The following is a 25828-nucleotide window of genomic DNA, read 5'->3' as shown; positions in this document are numbered from 1 at the left end:
TTTCTGGCGTGGATAAATACCCATATTTAACGGATCCGTATTATCCGGATCCTATGAGACCTCGGATCCGGATCTCAAATTCAACAGATATCCGGATAATTCGGATATCCGGATATCCGGATCTCAAACCCTATCTACGACCATGCACTTAGTTTTTAATAGTTTTCTTGAATAACTTTCGTGAAATTCACACTGTTTCCTGTATTTTGACGCAAAGGTTTGCACTGTCAGCTCAGCTGCCCAAAGCCTTCCCGTGCACGCGCGCAGTGTCATTATAAGGCGTTGCCATGGTTACAGAGCCAAACAATGCGTTTTCAGTTTTTTCGATACTGCGCGCATGCGCGGAAAGCCGGCGGACGCTGGCTTTGGGGAATAGACCTTTATGTAGGGTTTTATGCACGACCCTGTAAATGACGAATAACAGTTCGGAGTAGAAAAAATACTAATAGATCTTGTATGAAGTTCTATTTTTGAATTTCTTTCAGCTAACTAAAGTGTAATGAAATATTATATTTGACTAAGTGTCAAAGACTATCCAACACTAAAAAATCAGCACGTATAGTTTAGTCTGTGGTGTCTTAATTGACAGATTAAAGTCGACGAGTAGAAAAACAATATATCGAAGTGTTTGTACATTTAACTACGTAGTTACGTACCCAGTACTACAATTCAATACAAGTGACTAAGCAGTTTTAAGCGTTGCACAACAATTGGAATTATTTCACAAGTTTTACTAAATATTTTGAATACACTATAGTCCTATCCTACACATACATACGTATACTCACGCCTGTATTCCAATAAAGGGTAGGCAGAGTACATGAAACTGCTCAAATTTCAGTGCCACACAAGTCGAAACTCGAAAGGAAATGAAATTGTGACATTGCAGTGACATTTTGCCAGCCTCCGGCACAATTGAACCCATATCCCACAGTCGACTTCTACGACACCCACGGGAGGAAAGGTGGTGGTGAAATTCTTAACCCTTCGGCTGGGGCAAGCAAAAATATTTGACGCCTTATCGCCTTGACTTTAGAGGCGTGTTTAGATATTTGTGAACACAGTGACCGCTTCGATATATTTGATGGCGACTACATCCCATACGAAGCCCCAGGGGTGTCACTATTTTACCGGAGGGTGCCGTGGTGAATGTCAACATGCATGGATCCCAGCGCGCCCTCACGAACGGCAAAGAGGATGAAACGCCGGAGTGGGTTCAGTGGGTAGGGCCAAGTTTCCCCCCTCTCGCTAGGGGAGGGGATAGAAACGGCGAGTCCCACACATCGTGCGTTGCATTCCCACTCCGTCAAAAAAAAAGGTGTCACTATTTTGTGAGAAATTTACGATAAGAGAAATAAGATAAATATGGCGGCAGATATTACGATAAGTACTAAGACCTTTATTGAAGAATAATCAGATATTTTTATCGGTTTTTTATCTTATCAAAATCGTATCCACTTCAAGATGGATTTATAACTCACGGTCATCATCATCAGTCAACACATAGGCGCTTCCGTAGTTATTACAGTCGCGTTCAATTACATCTACACGAACAAAAATATCTGAACTTGCAACTCTATCGGTGCGCCCCACAGTTTGAAAAACGCTGAGTGGGACAATATGGACTTAATATAATATTTTAACTTCTGATTAGCAGAAACGTCTGCAATCGATGCCACTAGGCTTAGAATAAATTTAAAAGTGGAAGGAGTCGTTTAAGAAGTTTAACATTCTTACGGTAGATGTCGCTACGGGTCCCATTGACCTTAGTAGTGAAAAATTTCGCTGGCTTGGTTGAAGTCTTGGTGGCTCAGTTGGCAGAGCGCTGGAATATTGATCCAGAGGCCGTGAGTTCAAGTCTCACCCAAGGCAGACATTTTCCACTTTTAAATTAATATAATATAATATATAAGTGAATAATTCTGGCCTCACCTCAACTATGTGTATGCATCCGCTAGCTCGCCAGTGTAGTTCTACCTCTCTTCTGGCTTTCACGTTGTCGTGTAGCACCTTCAACGCTCGCTTTACTCCTGTGCGCTTTTCTCTGCATTCTACTACCTGGAAAAAGATGTATAAGTAGGTACTTAGAATTGTATTGTACACAACACGTGTAAGAAACAATAAATTAATAAATAAACTTTTTAACAAAAATAAAACCGCCTTCAAAAATAAGCATGTTACAAAACACAGAGAAACTAAAAAGCCAAAAATAATAAACCTTTGAATTCAGATTTCTTATCGGATTGCAATAATCTAAACACCCAAATTATAAACAAATCCATCATCAGCTCAGCCACATAAAATTATTACCATTAGGCGTAAATACTGGTGTACCTTTGAAAAATACACTAATAAAAACATTACATGTACCTATAACATTTGAAGAGTTCCCTCGATTTCTCCAAGATCCCATCATCAGACCCCGACTTGGTGTCAACGGGACCATCTCGGGGTTATACCCGTTCGATCAAAAAAAAAATTTTGAAAATCGGTCCACGATTCTCGGAGATATCGAGTAACATATATACAAAAAAAAAAAACCCATTCAGTCGAATTGAGAACCTCCTCCTTTTTGGAAGTCGGTTAAAAATAAAACTTATAATAAAACGCCCGATAATAACTTCACGAAAATTTGCTAGGAATCATGTAGATTGTAAACAGACAGGCTGAGAGCTTTAAAGCTCGGCCACACATGCGCGTTTTGAGAGCGCAACGTTAGCGGAGCGCAATGATGGCGGTGCGCCGGACGGAATAGAATGCGCGCGGATTGCGAGCAATTCGCTCGCATTCAGCGCGCATTCCGCTCTGGTAACGCTACGCTATCAAAACACCTTATGTTTGGCCGAGGCTTTAATAGTCTTAATCGAAAACGCTGCCCAAACCGTTTGAGCTAAATTGTGTCTCTAACATAGACCTACAAAAAAGTCCGCGTTGGCATTGGAATATGCCTATCATTTACGGATAACTTAATATAGGTAACCATTTTTATGATAGCCGCCGCTGGTAATAGAATAATTTGCAAATAACATTATTGATTTTATGTCGAATCGATTTGTAAATAAAGAAAAGCCTTGAAGCTTGCATTTATTTTTCAATAAAACGATTTCAATGGACCTATAGGAAATCGAGGTTTGATTTTGTTAAGACATTTGAAGGTTGTTTCATTCTTGAACTTGGGTGTTGTCGTCACCACCTCCAAATTCAAATATACATATTTTTTTACATAAATTCGAAGACATATTTAGATGACTTTTGTCGCAAAAATCTGACACAATCATATTTGTCGAGCCATAAGAGTCATATATTTTTGCGGCGTTCGAAGAGTATTAACTTATTATTGCATGTGACTGCATAAGTCTCCATCATACATTATATGCATAGGTATTATATATATACACACAAATTAGGACAACAATACAGTATAGTTACCTATAGACGTTATAGTGTACAAAGGCGAACTTATTACTCGTTTATTGTATAAAATACGCATATTTTATTGACTTTCCTCATTTAATTCTTTATTAACATGATTACTAAATAATCCATAACCTTGGCTTGTTGTCACGTACTTAAATTACGTCGGTAATCCTATAATCGTAACAAGTTTGAATGGGAATAATCGAACTTTAGGAGGACATGGGACGACAAACAGCATCTCTCGCCTTATAACCTAACCACAAAATTAAATAAAACTATGGAAACGGATTAAATCGCGTATAATGACATTTGACCGCGGAGCTTCGACATGCCAGGCAGGCGCTGTTGGCGAACGAGCTCAAGATACCGCGTGTCAAGCAGAAGGCCCGTTTGAAGATCCCTACAGTCGAGCGCCGGCCTGCAATTCTCCCTTTTGTTAGAGGGGTCACAGATAGGATCAGCCACATCTTGAAACGGGCTTCTATTAAAACTTATTTCAAGCCTATGAAGAAGATGTCCCAATTCCTGAGGCCTGTGAAATGTCAAACTCCTCTACAAAGCGCGGGAGTGTACAGGCTAGACTGTGAGTGCGGCCTGTCATATGTGGGACAGACGAAACGAAGCATTTCCACACGGGTGAAGGAACACATAGCGGATGTCAAGCACCGTCGGCAAAGGTCTGCAGTCTCTGAACATGTCATGGATAAAGTCAATCATGCTATAAAGTTTGACAAGCCTCTGGTTCTCGCTAAGGAGAAGCGATATATACCCAGAATGTTGCGAGAGGCCATTGAGATCAAGAAATATCCAAACTTTAATAGAGAGGATGGCTTTACTTTACCACCGGCTTGGGATCCAGTAGTACATCTGATAATGGAACAAGCACGACGAAGGCTGTGAGGCATTTGTGTTGTATGGTGTTGGACATTTGCAGTTTGTTTCTTTGTCAATTTTGTGTAGATTAATTGGTTAATTATTTTTTAACAGAGTAATGGTAAAATTTTTTGAATATTGTATAACTAGCTTTATTAATAGTGTGTGAACCTGCCTTAGAAATCTATATTATTTGTGGTCATGGTTCGTTAATATTTCTTGTAAGTGGGTAGCTTTTACACATTTTAATTTTTCCTCAGTCACCCGTTGACCACGAACGCTGTAAAGAGTTCGAAACGTCGGGATGTATTTTAAATTCATTATACGCGATTTAATCCGTTTCCATAGTTTTATTTCATGAGTAACTATCGCGGTAACCGAAGACATATCACAAAATTAAAATTTTGATAAATTCCCCGACCGCGACATAGTGGACCGATTTTCTTAAAACATGGCTAAGAACACTCCCGACTTACTCAGCTTTCAAACAAAAAAAACTAAATCGAAATCGGTTCATCCGTTCGGGAGCTACGTGCCACAGACAGACACACACACAGACAGACAGACAGACAGACACACATAGACAGACACGTCAAACTTATAACACCCCGTCGTTTTTGCGTCGCGGGTTAAAAACAGGCTTTAAATCATTCTGTAGCGACTGAAAGGTCCGTCTCGAAAGACCGTCTGTCCGTCTCAGTTGTACGAAAATCAGTTGCCGAGACCAACTGCTACGGTGAGTAAGGTGCAGTTACACGAACAATACAATTGGCAGCAATTCATATACAATTGCCGCGTTTTGAACAAACGCACGAACTATGGAGCAAACGCGTGAATGGTATGTGAATTGCTGGCAATTGCGTTCCCCGTGTAACAGTACCTTTAAGCCTCCACCACACAAAAAGCGCGGAACGCGCGCGCATTCCGCTCGCAATCCGCGCTCGTTAGTTCCCGCCGGCGTCTGCTGGGCGCAACGCCAGCGTTCGTCCGGCGCGCCGCACCGCTATCATTGCGCTCCGCTGTCGCTCCGCCTATGCTCTCAAAACGCTCATGTGTGGCCGAACTTTTAAGGTTGTGGATAGATATTTTTGGCACTTTGTAATATAGATATATTACTACCTTGACGCAGTACATTTGCCAACAGATTTGATATCGTATCGGAGCTGCAAAAGCTCTTTTAAATATTGGAACGAAAGAACAATTATGTGATTGACAACTATAAATATAGGTGAAAAATCGAAGCGATCCTGAACTGTTGTCAAACTTCGGTTTCGTAGGAAGTGTTATTTCTGTACAGTCAACCAATTGGAACCCTAGGCCACTATAGAACTATGTCACAGTGACGTTATAAATCAGATTGTAAGAAATTTCTTACTGCTTGTCATTTTCACATGGTTGTAGAGTGGCCTAGGGTTCCAATTAGTTGACTGTACTATCGAACCAACTAATTCATGACCCACTTGGCAGATAATTCGTTTGAATCTTTCAAACCTGTAAGGTCTACCGCTTATAATGCACTTAGGTCGTTTTAAATATTAACTCAATTATGTCACTAATGTCACTATACATACACATGTCAATAACCTTGAAATCGGTTCATCCGTTCGGGAGTTAGGATGCCACAGACAGACACACACACAGACAGACAAACAGACACACACACAGACAAACAGACACACACACAGACAGACACGTCAAACTTACAACACCCCGTCGTTTTTGCGTCGGGGGTTAAAAACGATCCAATACATTTTTAACCCCCGACGCAAAAACGACGGGTGTTATAAGTTTGACGTGTCTGTCTGTCTGTCTGTCTGTCTGTCTGTCTGTTTGTCTGTGTGTGTGTCTGTCTGTGGCATCGTAGCTCCCGAACGGATGAACCGATTTTGATTTAGTTTTTTTTGTCTGAAAGCCGAGTTAGTCGGGAGTGTTCTTAGCCATGTTTCATGAAAATCGGTCCACTATGTCGCGGTCGGGGGTTTTTTCAAAATTTTAATTTTGTGGTTATAAATATTAACTCAATTATGTCACTACACACATGTCAATGTCCAATAACCTAACAAACTAAAAAAACTAAATCGAAATCGGTTCATCCGTTCGGGAGTTAGGATGCCACAGACAGACACGTCAAACTTACAACACACCGTTTGCGTCGGGGGTTAAAAACGATCCAATACATTATATTTTTTTTCTACTCCCGTGTTGTTATTCGTCATTTACCGTGTCGTGCATAGATCGTTAAAACCCTACATAAAAGATGCCCGCCCCCGGCCGGCGCCCCGCGCACCCACGCATACGATATAGCTCTTACAGCATTGTTAGGTAGCCGTTAAGGGATATAGCGGGCCGCGGGGCGCCGGCCGGGGGCGGGCGGCGGCGCGGGGGAGTGCGAGCGACAGGGTGAGTGCAGAAACATTGCAGAGGATAAGTCAAAATACTTATAGGAAACAGTGCGAATTTCATGAAAGTTATTCTAGAAAACTATTCAAAAGTAAGTGCATGGTCGTAGAAAAAGTATTGTATGCAACGGTGTTTAACTGAGTCAAAAAATACTCGTGGCGTCTTAATAACAATTTTCGGCTTCGCCTCAAATTGTTACCCACGCCACTCGTCTTTTTTGACCTCCTTTAAACGCCTGTTGCATAAAATACTATAACCCCCGACGCAAAAACGACCCCGTCGTGTGTTGTAAGTTTGACGCAGGCGTCTTCTTGAGTGCGCAAAACTGGGTATTGTCGTCGTTTTGTCGGTCAGTAGGTCACGGGCAGGGTTCGACAGTGACACATTCAGATTTTTTACGTTAATCGGAGGCCAGTTTAAATTACTTACATGCAAAAGTACAAGTTATTTGATTACTTTAGCAGCTGCTCTCTAGCTTACGTGAACTAACCTAACCACAAAATTAAAAATTTGAAAAAACCTCCGACTGCGACATAGTAGACAGATTTTCATGAAACATGGCTAAGAACACTACCGACTAACTCAGCTTTCAGACAAAAAAAACTAAATCGAAATCGGTTCATCCGTTCAGGAGCTACGATGCCACAGACAGACACACAGACAGACAGACAGACAGACAGACAGACAAACAAACAGACAGGCAGACAGACAGACAGACAGACAGGGGGTTAAAAATACATGTCATGTCGAGTAATATTGATAGTGATTTTTAACCCCCGACGCAAAAACGAACGCGTGTTATAAGTTTGACGTGTCTGTTTATTTGTCTGTCTGTCTGTCTGTGGCATCGTAGCTCCCGAACGGATGAACCGATTTAGATTTAGTTTTTTTTTTTATTTGAAAGCTGAGTTAGTCGGGAGTGTTCTCAGTCATGTTTAATGAAAATCGGTCCAGTATGTCGGGGTTTTTTTTTTTCAAAATTTTAATTTTGTGATTAGGTTAATTAAACGGTTTCGCACTATCCAATCCGATGGTTTCTGTGTCTATGATGTGAACAATCCATACTAATATTATAAATGGGAAAGTGTGTGTCTGTTTGTTTGTCCCTGTTTCACGGCAAAACGGAGCGACAAATTGACGAGATTTTTAAGTGGAGATAGTTGAAGCGGTGGAGAGTGACATAGACTACTTTTTGTCTCTTTCTAACGCGAGCGAAGCCGCGGGCAAAAGCTAGTGATTGTATAAAGAAAAGCCCTATCCATACTAATATATATACTATATATACTATATATACTTATATATATATATATATACTATATATACTATATATACTTATATACTATATATACTTATATATACTATATATACTAATATTATAAATGCGAAAGTAACTCTGTCTGTCTGTCTGTTACGCTTTCCCGCTTAAACCACGCAACCGATTTTGATAAAATTTGGAACAGACAATCTTTAGACCCTGAGACAGAACATAGGCTACTTTTTATTTCGAAAAAAAGGGATGAAGGGGTTGAAAAAGAGGTTGAAAGTTTGTATGGGATTTCTTAATTTTAAAAGATAAAACCATGAAACTTTATATTTTAGCACTTGATAAGAAATCATTAAACATCTTGATAAGGTCGAACGCGATTAATTAACATTATTTTTACCTTTTTTTTTGTGTGTCGTGCGGTGGGAAATAAACATTAACTAAAAGCGGGTAGATTATATTTATTTGTCTACCCCGAACATTTATATAAATTAATATCGGGTAGTTTTGTGTTGTTTACATCTCCGGTGACATTTTGCTGGGACGTCAGTCTTCCGCGACCACGGCCAGTGCAACCTGGCCGAAACGTTGGGAAAAAAGGTAAAAATAATGTTAATTAATCGCGTTCGACCTGTATGTGACTTTAAATATGTGTACAAAGCGCGAGAACTTAAAGTGTTATCTTGATAAGGGATAGGGATAGGGATAGGGATAGGGATAGGGATAGGGATAGCGATAGGGATAGCGATAGCGATAGCGATAGCGATAGCGATAGCGATAGCGATAGCGATAGCGATAGCGATAGCGTTAGCGATAGCGATAGCGATAGGGATAGGGATAGAGATAGGGATAGGGATACGGATACGGATAATATGGGTATCGTTAGAGGGATACGGATAATCGTTCGGCGGTCTCTTACAATCAATGTGCTCTAAGACGATCGTTGTTTGCTTGCTTGAAGATTACGTTTGCGATAAGTATAAGCAAAATGTAAAAAATTGTAAGGGATAATAGAAAAAAGTACTTTTTACCCACCGATCATAGTGTCGAAATACGGGCTATGTGGGATGTTTATAAAGGTTTCCCCAGCGTATATAGAATTACCTACGCTGTGGTCGATGTGTAATATTTCTACAATCATTGCAAGCAAAAGTATTATGTGCAATCGAAATAATCGCAGATAAATATACCTACAGAGAAACCTACGGATCCAAATGAAAATCTTAATGAATACTTTTATTACGCGGGCGAAGCCGCGGGTAAAAGCTAGTTTATATATAAAGACTGAAATAGTACATTACATCAGAGGCCGGGAAAATGAGGATTTCCGGCCAAGTGGGTATATACGGCCGAGCGAGCGTGCGAGCGAGGCCGGATAGGGATACGAGGCCGGGAATCCGTTTTCACGCCGAGGCATGTATAGTGCTTTTCTCAAACATACAATGAAATTTAAAAAAAAATGCTCTAAAGGACAATATTTTATAAAAAAAAGTTACTTTGCAGGCCTAGGCCTGAAAAATAATATGAAATCCCTTTACAGTCCTCTCGAGTTGTTGCGCCCAAAAAGCGATACTTCCCAGCCCATATTAAGGAACGTAAGGACAATATTTCATTGCATGTTTGAGAAAAAAACTGTTTATTGTCTTTAAATAAAACAAGTAAAACAACAAGATTGTTTTGTTTACCTGGTCCCTTTGTGTAAAATAATAATATAAATAGCTTTTATAAATGTTATAGTGACCTAATTCTTGTCGCATTTGGCATCGTACGCATTTGACATTAATAATATTAATATATCGTTCAACATTTTCAAGTATACATGATATACATCGTATACAGGATGTAACATTAATGCCGGTGATCCATTTAAGAGCATAACCGGTATCGAATAGCGGTTACGAATACCACTCCTTTTTTTTTAAATAAACACCATGAAAATTAAAGGTACTATAGAAGGTAATGTATAAGCCGTAGGATTTATCTTCGGCAATTATGTTACATAGTGTAGAAAGGCCATGTGCACGACAGGTGAAGACTTGCAGGTAAATCAGGGTGCGTAGCCGAATGGCACAAACGCTCACGAAACGAAACGCTCGTAGATATCTATCTCTATCGCTCTTGCGTATTGGCGCGACAGAGCCAGACTGCCTTTCGCGGCGTTTCGTTTTCGTTTCGCGTCGGAGAAATGACATTCGGCTACGGGGCCAGGGTACGTAAGTACGTAGCCAAATCCATAACCGCTTGCGATAATATCTATCTCTATCGCTCTGCGGTATTGGAGCGACAGAGCCAGAACGCGTTTCGACAGTGGCGGCTCACTCCGCGATTTTTTCGCCGAGCTACAAGTACATGCCGGCGGCCGCGAATTCGCGGCCCATTCAGTGGTGACAACCTTAGATTAAAATTCAATGTCGGCTGCTCGCGCGCGGTCCGTTTGTTTATGTAGGTAAGAATTTAGAATGGCGGCATTTTTAACCCCCGATGCAAAAACGACGGGGTGTTCTAAATTTGACGTGTCTGTCTGTCTGTGTGTGTCAGCAGCGGCTGGTCCATACAAGCCGATTCCCACCGGCTTGCCTAAAATTGATTACTAGTAAAGTACCTTAATAATAAGGTAGGTTTCTTTTTGCTCAGTGTTGCCTAGCAGAAATTTTCACCAGCCGCCACTGGTGTGTGTGTCTGTCTGTGGCATCGTAGCTCGGACGGATGAATCGATTTCGAATTAGTTTTTTTTTGTTTGAAAGCTGAGTTAGTCGGGAGTGTTCTTAGGCATGTTTCATGAAAATCGGTCCACTATGCCGCGGTCGGGGGTATTTTCAAAATTTTAATTTTGTGGTTAGGTTATGTGAACATCAAGGGAGTGAGCCTTCTGTACTTGTACTATTATATATCGTGGTTTCGATTCGTCGTTATGTGACCCAAGTCCAACAAAATCCGCCAAGAAATGTATATTTCAAAATATCGGTCCGTTTGCTCTCGTTATCCATACTTGGCAATGACAAGGTTTATTTCGAACGAATGCAAAACGGTTGTTAGCTTGTTACCCACCCACGTAACACCTGACTCATTATCGTAAGAATTTCAACAATAACATTCACGTACAACACGTACCTATACTAATGAACGCGTACAAGCCTAGGAAAGAAAATATAAATACTCTGGAACTGAGAAAAAATTGAATTTTGAAACAACCCGACATAGTAGACCGATTTCCATCAAACATAAGACCCATAAGAACACTCCCGACTAAATTCAGCTTTCAAAAAAAACAACGAAATCTAAATCGGTTCCTCCGTTCGGGAGCTATGATGCCACAAACACACACAGACAGACAGATACGTCAAACCTTCGTTTTTGCGTGGGGTTAAAACCCAAGTTAGCCGCAGACCCTTCAGACACTGACTGCATAAATGCAGGGGCGGCTCACTCCGTGATTCTTTCGGCGAGCTACAAGTAACATGCCGGTGGCCGTGCATTCGCGGCCCATTCAGTGGTGACGACCTTCGGCGACGCAATAGAACTGAATGTCGGCTGCTCGCGTGCGGTCCGTTCGTTTGAACATCAAAGCAGTGAGCCTTCTTCTTCTTCATGTACCATCTCCGTCCAGGAGGTCGGCGACCATATGTCCATATGTCTCTCTATTTTCAGTCATGCGAATTAGTTTGTCTATGCTCTTCACTTGTAACCAGTCTTTTATATTCCTACTCCATGATATGAGCCTTCTGTACTTGTACTATTATGTAATTCTATGATAAATTTATTATTAGACAACCGGTCTGGCTCAGTCGGTAGTGATAGTGACCCTGCCTGCTGAGCCGCGGTCCTGGGTTCGAATCCCGGTAAGGGCATTTATTTGTGTGATGAGCACAGATATTTGTTCCTGAGTCATGGATGTTTTCTATGTATATAAGTATGTATTTATCTATTTAAGTATGTATATCGTCGCTTAGCACCCATAGTAGGTACAAGCTTTGCTTAGTTTGGGGCTAAGTTGACCTGTGTAAGGTGTCAAAAAAAAAAAGTAAGTATATTTGATACAGTGCAAAGATCAAAGGATACACATATACTAGTCTGTCTATCCACTTTGCTTAATGTAAGAAGCTAGATTCTCAGAGGACGCATATTTACCTCTAACAGTTATCAAGAATAACAGTTCTGGGTAAGTAAATGTTTACTTATATTTCCCACTGAGTTTTCGATAGCCAATGAAAATGGTTCGTTCGTTCGTAATATTTTATATGAACTTTGCTAAGATCAAAGGATACATCTCGTCACTACTTTTAAAAAATCTCGTATCTAACGCTGTTCCTCAAAGTTAAAACGCAGTAAGTCTATATGCATTCCATACATACTTACTACAATTTTCTTTTCATTGACAGACGAAGATACAAGTTTTTTTAAAAGTAGTGACGATCTGTGATACTTTACGAATAAATGTATAAAGACGCTAGATCTTAAGGAATAAGGATGCATATTTAAGTCATACAGTTATAAGTATAGCTACCACGAGTCGAGAATACTTTAGTCGATAGTGAGAACGTTACGGAAAATGTATGGAGAAGGTGAACAGCGTCCCCAAACGGTTACTTAACTGGAACCAAAAATTACATACATTTTGAAAAAAACCCGATATAGTGGACCGATTTTCATGAAACATGACTAAGAACACTCCCGACTAATTGAGCATACATGCAATCCGAGATTACTTTACTGACCTATGTATGTAATCTACTATTTTTTAACCCCGACGCAAAAACGACGGGGTGTTATAAAGCTTGACGTGTCTGTCTGTCTGTCTGTTTGTCTGTGTGTGTGTCTGTCTATGGCATCGTAGCTCCCGAACGGATGAACCGATTTCGATTTAGTTTTTTTTTGTTTAAAAGCTGAGTTAGTTGGGATTAGGAGTGTTCTTAGCCATGTTTCATGAAAATCGGTCTACTGTATCGTGGTCGGGGTTTTTTTTTCAAAATTTTAGTTTTATTTTGTGGTTAGGTTACCGCTATTAAGTAACACACAACTCATGGTAGCGCACAGTTATCAGGAATCTCAGTTCTCGGTGAGAGAATATTTGCGTTTACTTCCCAGTGCGCATCGGATTTGCGCAGCGCGTACAACGTACGTCATGTAATGATGTACGTTAAAACCGGAGTGGAAACATTTGTTAGGTTTAGAAATACTAAGAAGTTTGTTTAGGGATAAACATTAAATAGTGACTAATTAATAACCTAACCTAACCACAAAATTAAAATTTTGACAAACCCCCGACTGCGACATAGTAGACCGATTTTCATGAAACATTCCCGACTAACTCAGCTTTCAGGCAAAAAAAACTAAATCTAAATCGGTTCATCCATTCGGGAGCTACGATGCCACAGACAGACACACACACAGACAGACAAACAGACAGCCAGACGGACAGACAGACACGTCAAACTTATAACACCCCGTCGTTTTGCGTCGGGGGTTAATTAAATATTTAACACTATAGTATAAACATCCGCAGAATGTATGAATGACATAATTTATCTCGTTAGTAATCTATGTTTTACTACAGTATTATATGAGTTTAAGTCCTTCTTTACAACAACACTGAAATATTATGACGCGACGTCAGAGGAAAACTAACGCGTAATAGTAAACAACAATGTATATGCTATTTGAAACAGGAAAACTACTAAGAATTTGCATTAACTAAAATCTGACAATAGTTTAACTTTTGGACAAGCAGAAACGTCTGTCAGTCAAGTCAAGGTGTTAAACATCATCATCATATCAGCCCTTTATCGCCCACTGAGCATAGGCCTCTCTTCTAGTACAGTCAAGTGCAAAAATACGTATCGAAATAATCGTCTCATAAATATGGTACTACGCTCTTATTACACCGGACTAAGATGCTATAGAACATATTTTTGAGTAAGATGTGTACACCAATATTTTTACACTTGACTGTACACCACTTGTACCGGTCCTAAATATCGATGCGGGCAAAGTACGCGACCTTATTGATATACTTTTGGAAGTTTGTCCGCAACTATATTTTATACCTCGCCAAGTGTACCATTGCCATATATGATGGAAAGTTTCGCTGACTATGGAATTATGAATAAGGTCATTGAGGTCTTGGCAGCTCAGGTGGTAGAGCGCAAGCCGGCCACAGACTAGCCAAAGGCAAAGACGTGGCCTACGATGGAGTGAGCTCGCCCAGAAGATGCCTGTTGAATGCCCTTGATTTGAAATATAGGCTCGGAAATATAGCCGCCGCCGGAAGTATCGATCCAGATGCCATGAGTTCTAATTGGTAATTTACTAAAAACGTAATTTTCAATAAGTTTTGAAATTAATCACTTACATTACAATGCGAAATATCTTTATTTACATTAACATATTTACATAATTATATAAGAAACTAAGACTAAACTTAAAAGCTAGCTAATGTCTAAAATAGGCCCTTGAGGCATTGTAAAATATCCCTTGGAGTATGGGACGAATGTTAGTGTGGGATGCTACCTGCGTAGACACATTGGCACCGTCTCACCTCCAACGGACCAAGATAAAAGCGGGCGCAGCGGCAGAAAGTGCCGAAATTTTGAAACGTAATAAATACAAAAGTCTTGGCAAAGAATACCTTTTTGTACCCTTTGGTGTAGAAACTCTAGGTCCATGGGGCCCCAGCGCGAACAAGTTGTTCACAGAAATCGCGAAGCGTCTGGTTGAGGTAACTGGTGACCGAAGAGCTGGCGACTTCCTCGCTCAACGTATCAGCATTGCGATACAGCGAGGAAATGTCGCCAGTATCCTTGGTACAATGCCTCAAGGGCCTATTTTATGCGAAATTAGTAAAGTTGTTAAAGCTTATTACACATTTTAACCCTGTGTCAAGATGGCATTTCCTCATATCAATAGCGCTTTGTACTGCACTGCAGTAGGTAACAAGACATTACTGTTGTGAGGGCGATGACTTTAAGACGGAATACCAATAACGGGTTCCGTTGTTCACACTTCCTAGTGACAAGGAATTTCTTGGCACAGTGTTGGTAAATAAAGGATAGGACACACCACGAGAAATTAAAATTAAAATTTTGAAAAAACGCCCGACCGCGACATAGTAGACCGATTTTCATGAAACATGGCTCACTCCCAAAAAAAAAACTTCTAAAATTATGAGTGCAAATCGTGTTAGTCTAAATCAATATATGGCTCACTCCCGACTTACTCTCGACTCGATGTATAATCGATGTATAAACTACAAAAATCCCAATGGATTCGTCACAAATCGATTAGGAAATTGTTTGACCGTGAAGCGGTTCTTGGAAGATCATTACAAATGATAATGACTGGCGCATTTGTATTAGGACTATGACATAGGTAATTAAACTAACCGGAAGAAAGTTTGATTAAACTTTAATTGTGTCGCTTAACTTCAAACTCGGGTAAATCCATTCTGCTTTAAGGTTGATTATATATGTGTCCATACTATACTATATACTATATATACTACAATATCATAAATGGAAAAGTGTGTGTGTCTGTTTGTTTGTCAGTCTTTCACGGCAAAAAGAAGCGACGAATTGACGTGATTTTTTAGGTGGAGATAGTTGAAGGGGTGGAGAGTGACATAGGCTAATTTTTGTCTCTTTCTAACGCGAGCGAAGCCGCGGGCAAAAGCTAGTAAAAATATATATTAAATCTGAAAAAGAATCAACCTTATAGCAGAATTCCAGGATATTCCAGAGTTTTTAGCCTGCATTAGAGTCCCACTGCCAGGGGAAAGGCCTCCCCTCTCTTCCTCCACTCGACCCTATCACTCGCATTTTCCCACCAGACCCTTTAGCACAACTTGCCTTGTCGCGTGCGACTCCATCATCACGCGCGACTTCAAGTATGGACTCGCGCGCGACAAGGTAAGTTGTGCTAGAGAGGCAGTTCGGATAAAGTTGTTCCAAGTAGTAGTACCATCTACCCTTTTCGGTCTGGCTGAACGCCGACCTACACCGTCGAGGTATGGTAGTACGTGGGTCCCACTCAGTAACCATTTTGGCCCAACTTTCAGTTGGCACAACTTTCAGGATGCATGCGGCATACGTGTCCAGCCCAGTCCCACTTAAGCTTAAGAGTTTGAAGTTAAGCGACACAATTAGAATGCAACGATTTTGGGTATCCTAATATTATCGGTCTTAATAAATGCAAAGGTAATCAGCCGATCGATTATCTAAGATTTAGGCAGCAACTGGGCCAACATTTGAATAAGAAATTACAAGACACTTAATTACGAATGAAATGAAAATGATTTTACAAGATTTCATTATTTATTTATGCATAAGGTACCTAACCGTTGAACTTTGGATTTATCTCAAAACTGAAAATACAATACTGTGTGAATCATCCATTCCGATATTAACATTGGAAATACATGAATGACTAATCATGATTAAGATATTTATAAGTATCCATTCAACTGATAGTATTATTTTATCAGATTAACTATAAATTGATAAAACAGGCTTGGCGCCATTAAAATCAATGTACGGACTATACGGCGGAAGCCCTACAGGTTTAACCATAATAATCAAATAAGAATCAAGAATTAAATCATCATCCTTCTTGCGTTATCTCGGCATTTGCCATGGCTCATGGGAGCCTGGGGTTCGCTTTGATAACTGATCCCAGGATTTCGTAGGCACTAGTTTTAGTTACGAAAGCGACTGCCATCTGACCTTCCAGCCCGAAAGGTAACTAGGACTTATTGGGATTAGTCCGGTTTCCTCACGATGTTTTCCTTCACCGTAAAGCGACTGGCAAATATCAAATGACATTTCGCAAATAATTCCGAAAAACTCATTGGTACGAGCCAGAGTTCAAATCCGCGACCACCGGATTGTAAATCGCACGCTCTTACCGCTACGCCACCAGCGATTTTAACATTGTATCACCTGATTATTAACCCCCGACGCAAAAACGATGTCTGTCTGTCTGTCTGTTTGTCTGTCTGTCTGTCCGTCTGTGGCATCGTAGCTCCCGAACGGATGAACCGATTTAGATTTAGTTTTATTTTGTCTGAAATTGAGTTAATCGGGAGTGTCCTTAACCATGTTTCATGAAAATCGGTCTACTATGTCGCGGTTGAGGGTTTTTTCAAAATTTTAATTTTGTGCTTAGGTTATAGTCTGAGATAAGTGGCAGACTAACATTGAAATACCTACTTAAGCGTTAATGTAGATGTACCGAAAAAGCAAAATCAATTGTCTAAAATTTTACATGATACCTAACAATTCAAGGGGTCAAACAGAAGACCTCTCATTTTGAAACCGGTCCCAAACGCATGATATTGATAAATTGTTTGAGAAAACAGTACCACTGTACGATCGAGTCAAGTAGGTATATGTCTGTCTTGCTCAGTACCTGGTACATGCTTCATAAGAGTGTACAGGATGGCATAAAGTTTATTTAGATCCTGATTAAAACCTTCAGTGAACGTCCAACCCAACACTGACGTCATCTTCTGTCTGCTTCAGTACACACAACATCGTCACTACTTTAAAAAAAACTTGTATCTTCGTCTGTCAGTGAAAAGAAAATTGTAGTAAGTATGTATGGAATGCATATGACTTACTGCGTTTTAAGAGGGCTTTCGTGTTAAAAATAGTGAAATCGCAACCGAGCGCTCGATCATACCGTGTGTGGTATCAAATTAAAGAGCTTTGCGAGTAGTTTATAAATATATATCACATTATAGGACTTTTTCTACTTGGTCTAACAAAATATGAGAAAATGCCCAAAAGTGGTAATAATTGTACCGGTGAAGGCTCGTTTTCAAAAAATTGGCAAAAATCAATAATAGCAATTTATAACCACTAAGGCATAACAGCAATTTAAGTAAACGTTGCAGATTCATTTAGTACAAAACTTACTTCGATTTGATGTAGATTTTCAAAGAAATTGTCACTTAATTTTAGGTAATTTCTGAAAAAAATTGAATTCGCCTTAGGCTAGTTTACTCTTTTTCAAAAACTTAAAATAAAAATCTAGTCTGAAATGATTGTGGTACAGGATATACGAATTATAAATTTACCCGTTTTAATATTCAAAATTGTCCAAATTTTACAAATAAGATCGACTGATTCAGCTCTATACGTGCGTTTTTCTAAACGTGCATTAGAGAAAAATTCATAATTAATTTAGTGAGTTAGTTTTCAAAAATCCAGTCTTATAAAAATCAAGATAATAAGATGCTCTAACTGGAACTTGAATTAAATAAATCTATTGGATAACGGAAAGTGTAGTATTTCACCGACTAAAACTATCAATTTTACATTCTTTTGACGTTTTTTTTGAAAGCAGCCTTAACTTTGAGGAGCAGCGTGAGATACGAGATTTTTTAAAATTAGTGACGATATGCTCCAGTCGAACCGATTTTCACCTTGACTCAGACAACAATACAGTTACTATCTTTAATTTTTAGGGTTCCGTTCCGTACCTCAAAAAGGATAACCTAACCACAAAATTAAAATTTTGAAAAAACCCCCGACCGCGACCTAGTGGACCGTTTTTCATGAAACATGGCTAAGAACACTCCCGACTAACTCAGCTTTCAGACAAAAAAAACTTAATCAATATCGGTTCATCCGTTCGAGAGCTACGATGCCACAGACAGACACACACACAGACAGACAGACATACACACAGACAGACACGTCAAACTTATAACACCCCATCGTTTTTGCGTCGGGGGTTAAAACACGGAACCCTTATAGGATAACTCGTGCGGTCTGTCCGTCTGCCACAGCCAATTTTCTCCAAAACTACTGAAATTTGGCACACATATGTTCACTTGTGACCCAAAGACGGACATGTAATTTAAATTAAGAAAATTTAATCATAGGGGCCACTTTTGGGGGGTAAAAGTGAAAATTAAAAATCAAGGTTTTTTAAACTACATTGTGTTGTATATCAAATGAAAGAGCTTTTTATAAGTATTTAAAAATATATAATAATGTCTATCCTCCCCCCCCTTATCTCCGAAATGACTAAGCGCGCAAAATTTAAAAAAAATACGCGATACGACGGTTCAATCTATTATCTAGTAGAAAATAAGCTAACCACAAAATTAAAATTTTGAAAAAACCCCCGACCGCGACCTAGTGGACCGATTTTCATGAAACATGGCTAAGAACACTCCCGACTAACACAGCTTTCAAATAAAAAAAACTAAATCGAAATCGGTTCATCCGTTCGGGAGCTACGATGCCACAGACAGACACACACACAGACAAACAGACAGACAGACAGACAGACAGACAGACAGACAGACAGACAGACGGACAGACAGACAGACACGAATTATCAGTTATGAAGGCCAACATAGTCAGATGTGCGTATCATAATGATAATCATACATCTGACAAGAACGCAAGTCATGCCAGCTAGTCTGAACTCTGATATCGGACGAACGACACCTAAAGCCTCCGCCACACACAAAGCGTTTTGATAGCCACCGCTACCGCTCCGCCTACGCTATCAAAACGCGCATGTGTGGCCGAGCTTTAAGGGCGGTTTCACACTACGTCCAAGCCGTAGCACTATTTGTACTTTACGCACTACATCCGAGCCTAGCGCGGATCCAGCTTCGTGCCCAGGGGGGGGTCACGTGGTAAAGGCCCAGGCCCCAGAGGGGGGGTCACGTGGTCTATTTGTATGGCCAACCTAGGCTCCAGGGGGGTCATGACCCCCATGACCCCCCCCCCCCTGGATCCGCGCATGATCCGAGCTCCGTCATCCGATTTCTAATCTTTTCATCAGTCGTCGGATCTAGGTATAAAACTACAATACCAATAGTTCTACGAATATGACGGATATCATTTTTAACCCCCGACGCAAAAACGACGGAGTGTTATAAGTTTGACGTGTCTGTCTGTCTGTCTGTCTGTTTGTCTGTCTGTGTGTGCGTCTGTCTGTGGCATCGTAGCTCCCGAACGGATGAACCGATTTCGATTTAGTTTTTTTCATTTGAAAGCTGTGTTAGTCGGGAGTGTTCTTAGCCATGTTTCATGAGGTCCAATCGGTCCACTAGGTCGCGGACGGGGGTTTTTTCAAAATTTTAATTTTGTTGCAGGTTATAACCCCCGACGCAAAAACGACGGGGTGTTATAAGTTTGACGTGTCTGTCTGCCTGTGTATGTGTCTGTCTGTGGCACCGTAGCTCCCGAACGGATGAACCAATTTAGATTTAGTTTTTTTTTTGTTAGAAAGCTGAGTAAGTCGGGAGTGTTCTTAGCCATGTTTCATAAAAATCGGGCTACTATGTCGCGGTCGGGGGTTTTTTTTAATTTTCACTTTTACCCCCCAAAAGTGGCCCCTATGATTAAATTTTCTTAATTTAAATTACATGTCCGTCTTTGGGTCACAAGTAAACATATGTGTGCCAAATTTCAGTAGTTTTGGAGAAAATTGGCTGTGGCAGACGGACAGACCGCACGAGTGATCCTATAAGGGTTCCGTGTTTTAACCCCCGATGCAAAAACGAAGGGGTGTTATAAGTTTGACGTGTCTGTCTGTGTGTATGTCTGTCTGTCTGTGTGTGTGTCTGTCTGTGGCATCGTAGTTCTCGAACGGATGAACCGATATTGATTAAGTTTTTTTTGTCTGAAAGCTGAGTTAGTCGGGAGTGTTCTTAGCCATGTTTCATGAAGAACGGTCCACTAGGTCGCGGACGGGGGTTTTTTCAAAATTTTAATTTTGTTGCAGGTTATAACCCCCGACGCAAAAACGACGGGGTGTTATAAGTTTGACGTGTCTGTCTGCCTGTGTATGTGTCTGTCTGTGGCACCGTAGCTCCCGAACGGATGAACCAATTTAGATTTAGTTTTTTTTTTGTTAGAAAGCTGAGTAAGTCGGGAGTGTTCTTAGCCATGTTTCATAAAAATCGGGCTACTATGTCGCGGTCGGGGGTTTTTTCAAAATTTTAATTTCGTGGTTAGGTTAGGTTATCACGGATTGAATAGTATGTAGTGGGAAACCGCTCTAAACATAGGTTTTATAGTGTGAGATTAAATGGTACTCTCTGTTCGAGTGATAGGTATAGGTATAATAAACTAGTAGCTCTTGAGCTGTCCACCTCGCGATAAGCTTCAACACGTAGTTCGCCGAGTCATTCCTATTATCGAATTCCTAACTCACAATGTGTAACGGTTCAGCCACGACATTGGTCTAAGCGCGAGAGCGGTGAGCGGCAGCCATTCGTGCGAATGAAAAGTCCCATCGCTGTGTCTCGCTCCAATGTATGGCCGCCGCTCACCGCTGTCGCGCTTAGGCCAATGTCATGGCCGGGCCGTAAGACGTGATGAGGACGCTCCAAACGGAGCGTTCGGCGGGGCGGGCAAGCGTGCGTCCACCCTATGTAGCGTCGACTCAGGACACTTGTATGAGCTTCAATTGTTTGATATGCACGCCGCACGCCCTTCCCGCTGTACGCCCGAGCGTGCACTCAAGTTTTATACTTACCTATGCGTCATAAAACCCTTTATGTCCATTTCTGCATTTCGAAACTTGTTCAAAATGTAGATGGAAAATTAAGAACGTATAACCTAACCACAAAACCAAAATTTTGAAAAAACCCCCGACCGCGACATAGTAGACCGATTTTCATGAAACATGGCTAAGGACACTCCCGACTAACTCAGCTTTCAGACAACTAACCTAACCACAAAATTAAAATTTTGAAAAAACCCCCGACCGCGACCTAGTGGACCGATTTTCATGAAATATGGCTAAGAACACTCCCGACTAACACAGCTTTGAAATAAAAAAAACTAAATCGAAATCGGTTCATCCGTTCGGGAGCTACGATGCCACAGACAGACACACACACAGACAAACAGACAGACAGACAGACAGACAGACAGACAGACAGACAAACACACAGACAGACACGTCTAACTTATAACACCCCTTCGTCTTTGCGTCGGGGGTTAAAAAATCGAAATAATATGCGACATATTCAAGAAAAAAACCGGCCAAGAGCGTGTCGGGCCACGCTCAGTGTAGGGTTCCGTAGTTTTCCGTATTTTTCTCAAAAACTACTGAACCTATCAAGTTCAAAATCATTTTCCTAGAAAGTATTTATAAAGTTCTACTTTTGTGATTTTTTTCATATTTTTTAACCCCCGACGAAAAAACGAAGAGGTGTTATAAGTTTGACGTGTCTGTCTGTCTGTCTGTCTGTCTGTCTGTCTGTCTGTCTGTCTGTCTGTCTGTATGTCTGTCTGTTTGTCTGTGTGTATGTCTGTCTGTGGCACCGTAGCTCCCGAACGGGTGAACCGATTTCGATTTAGTTTTTTTTGTTTGAAAGCTGAGTTAGTCGGGAGTGTTCTTAGCCATGTTTCATGAAAATCGGTCCACTATGTCGCGGTCGGGGGTTTTTTCAAAATTTTAATTTTGTGGTTAGTTAAACATATGGTTCAAAAGTTAGAGGGGGGGGGACGCACTTTTTTTTCCTTTAGGAGCGATTATTTCCGAAAATATTAATATTATCAAAAAACGATCTTAGTAAACCCTTATTCATTTTTTAATACCTATCCAACAATATATCACACGTTGGGGTTGGAATGAAAAAAATATCAGCCCCCACTTTACATGTAGGGGGGTACCCTAATAAATCATTTTTTTCCATTTTTTATTTTTGCACTTTGTTGGCGTGATTGATATACATATTGGTACCAAATTTCAGCTTTCTAGTGCTAACGGTTACTGAGATTATCCGCGGACGGACGGACGGACGGACGGACAGACAGACATGGCGAAACTATAAGGGTTCCTAGTTGACTACGGAACCCTAAAAAGGGTTCCTTTTGCAGCTTTTTGGTACGGAACGCTAAAAACGACGGAGACCTCTAATGGTAAAGGCCGGATTCGAACAGAAGTCTTTAGAAATCCGGGCTGATGCCAAGTTTCCAAATATTTGCCTTGCCAACCCTAATACTTGCTACGTAGCAATGCGGAGCCTAACTACTACTGATATTGCTGATCATAGTATATACATACCTGTATTACAATATATGTTGTAATGTAAATGCATACAGTAAACTCTGCAGATATCACGTGCTGATAAGATACATTAATGTAAATATTGAACCAATGTACCGTCAACATACTAAACCTAGATGCGGACAACGTGCCAAAAGTATGTATACACGACTTTATTGCTTACATTCTGACATTTCTGACCAACTAACCTAACCACAAAATTGAAATTTTGAAAAAACCCCCGACCGCGACATAGTGGACCGATTTTCATGAAACATGGCTAAGAACACTCCCGACTAATTCAGCTTTCAAATAAAAATAATTAAATCTAAATCGGTTCATCCGTTCGGGAGCTACGATGCCAGACAGACACAGACAAATAGACAGACAGACAGACACGTCAAACTTATAACACCCCGTCGTTTTTGCGTCGGGGGTTAAAACCAAATAGTATATTACGTTACGATACAAGTGCGGAAGAGGAATTTGAAAAGAGAGGCAGTGAATTAAAACACACCCAAAGGGAGTTATAGATAAATACATAATTATATGTATACATAGAAAAGAAATCATCCATAACTCAGGAACCATGCGCGGATCCAGGGAGGGGAGGTCATGGGGGTCATGACCCCCCCCCCTCTTGGAGCCTAGGTTGGCCATACACATAGACCACGTGACCCCCCCCTGGGGCCTGGGCCTTTACCACGTGACCCCCCGCACAAAACAAATATCTCATCGTACTCGGGATTCGAACCCAGAACCATTTAGCAGGCAGGGTCACAACGCGCTAGATTAACGTCAAAGATTAATCAAACAATAATTATGGTGACATTTACAATAGCAAATGTTTAAATCACATTATTCTATAAGAATGATAATATTTATAATACAATTATTATCTTTGTCCCTAAACTGAGAGATGTAAAGGTGATAAGTCACATTATCATCGCTCAAACTTAATTTTTGCTGCTGTGTAGTTATGGTTGATATTTCTTTATCATGTAAATTATTATTGGAATTTATGGGCACAGGGAGTGGGTAGAATCAGGGGAATTCCAGAAATTTTCTGTTATTTGTTATTGTATTCTTAGTAATTGTTATTTAATGAGATAATAAGTTATTTATGGAAAGGGGCTGTTGTGTTTTCCTAATGTTTATTATTTAGGCAACATACAACAAACCCAATCTGGTTTTTTTTAAAACACCATTTTAGTGTATGACCAACCTGATGGTAACCAGCTAACCAGTAATTCTAGCCTATGGACAACCCTTTTATAGATATAAACAACCCTACAATATTATTGTGGGCCTCTCCGAGTCAGTTCGACCAACAGTGATCTATTGAGATGGCCACTTTGTACTTAAATATCCTTCATGCTTATGCCAAAGAATCCAAGAATATTTTGGGTTGTAAGCTCTTGTACCTCATAGGGTTGCAATACATGCCACTCTAAGTGTATAGGCTCTTGGTATAACCTTGACGAGGAGTGTTGTCATGAATTTCAATTCAGTCGAAACCACATACAAGAATTAGGCAATTGTGTAAATGTATTGAGTTAAGTGTTTTAAACCATCAGTATCATTGAAAATGTTAGTCTGAGGAATTAATATTGCAGTAAATGGAGGAATATGATTCAAGCCCTACACCCACACCCCTCAATACTATTTTTTTTTTAAATTATAAATGGGCTTACTCTTTGCCACAGACTAGCCAAAGGCAAAGACGTGGCCTACGATGGAGTGAGCTCGCCCAGAAGATGCCTGTTCACTCTCAATGGTATTTTAAAATTACTGGTTATTTACTATGTAGTATTTTTAACCCCTGACGCAAAAACAAAGGGGTGTTATAAGTTTGACGTGTCTGTCTGTCTGTCTGTCTGTCTGTTTGTCTGTCTGTGTGTGTGTCTGTCTGTGGCATCGTAGCTGCCGAATGGATGAACTGATTTCGATTTAGTTTTTTTTGTTTAAAAGCTGAGTTAGTCAGGAGTGTTCTTAGCCATGTTTCATGAAAATCGGTCCACTATGTCGCGGTCGGGGGTTTTTTCAAAATTTTAATTTTGTGGTTAGGTTATTACTTAGTTAGTATGTTAAATGAAGTTTTGCTTTGGTGTTCACTAAATAAATAATTTCAGCAAGAGACTTCTGATTCATAATTCTTATGAATTAACTTTGGTATCATTCAAACTTTGGAATTGTGTTATCCACATAACAAAAATTATACAAAAGTGTAAAATGCAAATAGCAGAAGTAAACATTCTCTAATACAAACTAAACATGTGAAAAACTTCCTCAAACTGCATGTTTAGTTTACCGTCTACTCAAACTAGGCGTCTACGAAAACGAGATAAAAACCGTCGTCTAAATTTATACATTTACGTCATACGGGTAAACAATGAAAATAACATTCTTCGTAACGGAGTTTTTAAAATTTCTACCGTAACAAGGGAAAAACTCACCTTTCCATTGATGCCTAGGCCGAGTACGGTATTCGAAATATCGTAATCGTCTGTAATAGGCGTAGTTTTCGGCTGTCTCGTACTGTTATTCATGTTTAAAGTTCGTTGTCTGTTTTTAAACAACTTTTCCTGCTACACATGCGCTTGTACACTTATAACAGGAGATTCGTCACTGACACCGTATTTGATCTTGCACTTACTCACTACACTCGCGTGTGGTCAATGAACAATTATTTGATTGTAAATTTTTATCTAAATTCGTACGAATGACAAACACTCGTTACTCGTTGAGCAATCGCTGTCGTCACTGTATTGTACTGTACTACGCTGCCACAGACTAATTAGAAATACTACGGATTGTGAAATTGTTTGTGAGTCAACAGTGCTACCAACATCAGCG

General features: G+C 40.2%; 1 protein-coding gene and 1 non-coding gene across 2 annotated transcripts in view; one reads left to right on the top strand and one right to left on the bottom strand.

Annotated features, from left to right (window-relative positions):
• The window catches only part of LOC125240333 (MAP kinase-activated protein kinase 2), a 35713-nt gene extending 9976 nt beyond the window's left edge, over window positions 1-25737 (bottom strand). Inside the window, exons 1-2 of the mRNA XM_048148224.1 lie at window positions 25429-25737; window positions 1933-2058 (exon numbers count right to left, since the gene is read on the bottom strand). Coding sequence (XP_048004181.1) covers window positions 1933-2058; window positions 25429-25521 — 219 coding nt within the window. The 5' untranslated portion in view covers window positions 25522-25737. The remainder of the gene's footprint in view (window positions 1-1932; window positions 2059-25428) is intronic.
• Window positions 1800-1872, top strand: Trnan-auu. Its single transcript has one exon. It is a non-coding gene; the product is annotated as a tRNA-Asn (tRNA).
• Window positions 25738-25828: the final 91 nt, after the last annotated feature.

This window comes from Leguminivora glycinivorella, chromosome 27 (genome assembly GCF_023078275.1).
Source record: "Leguminivora glycinivorella isolate SPB_JAAS2020 chromosome 27, LegGlyc_1.1, whole genome shotgun sequence".
NCBI lineage: Eukaryota > Metazoa > Arthropoda > Insecta > Lepidoptera > Tortricidae > Leguminivora > Leguminivora glycinivorella.
Note: the sequence above shows the minus strand (reverse complement) of the source record. Positions and strands in the feature narration are given on the sequence as shown.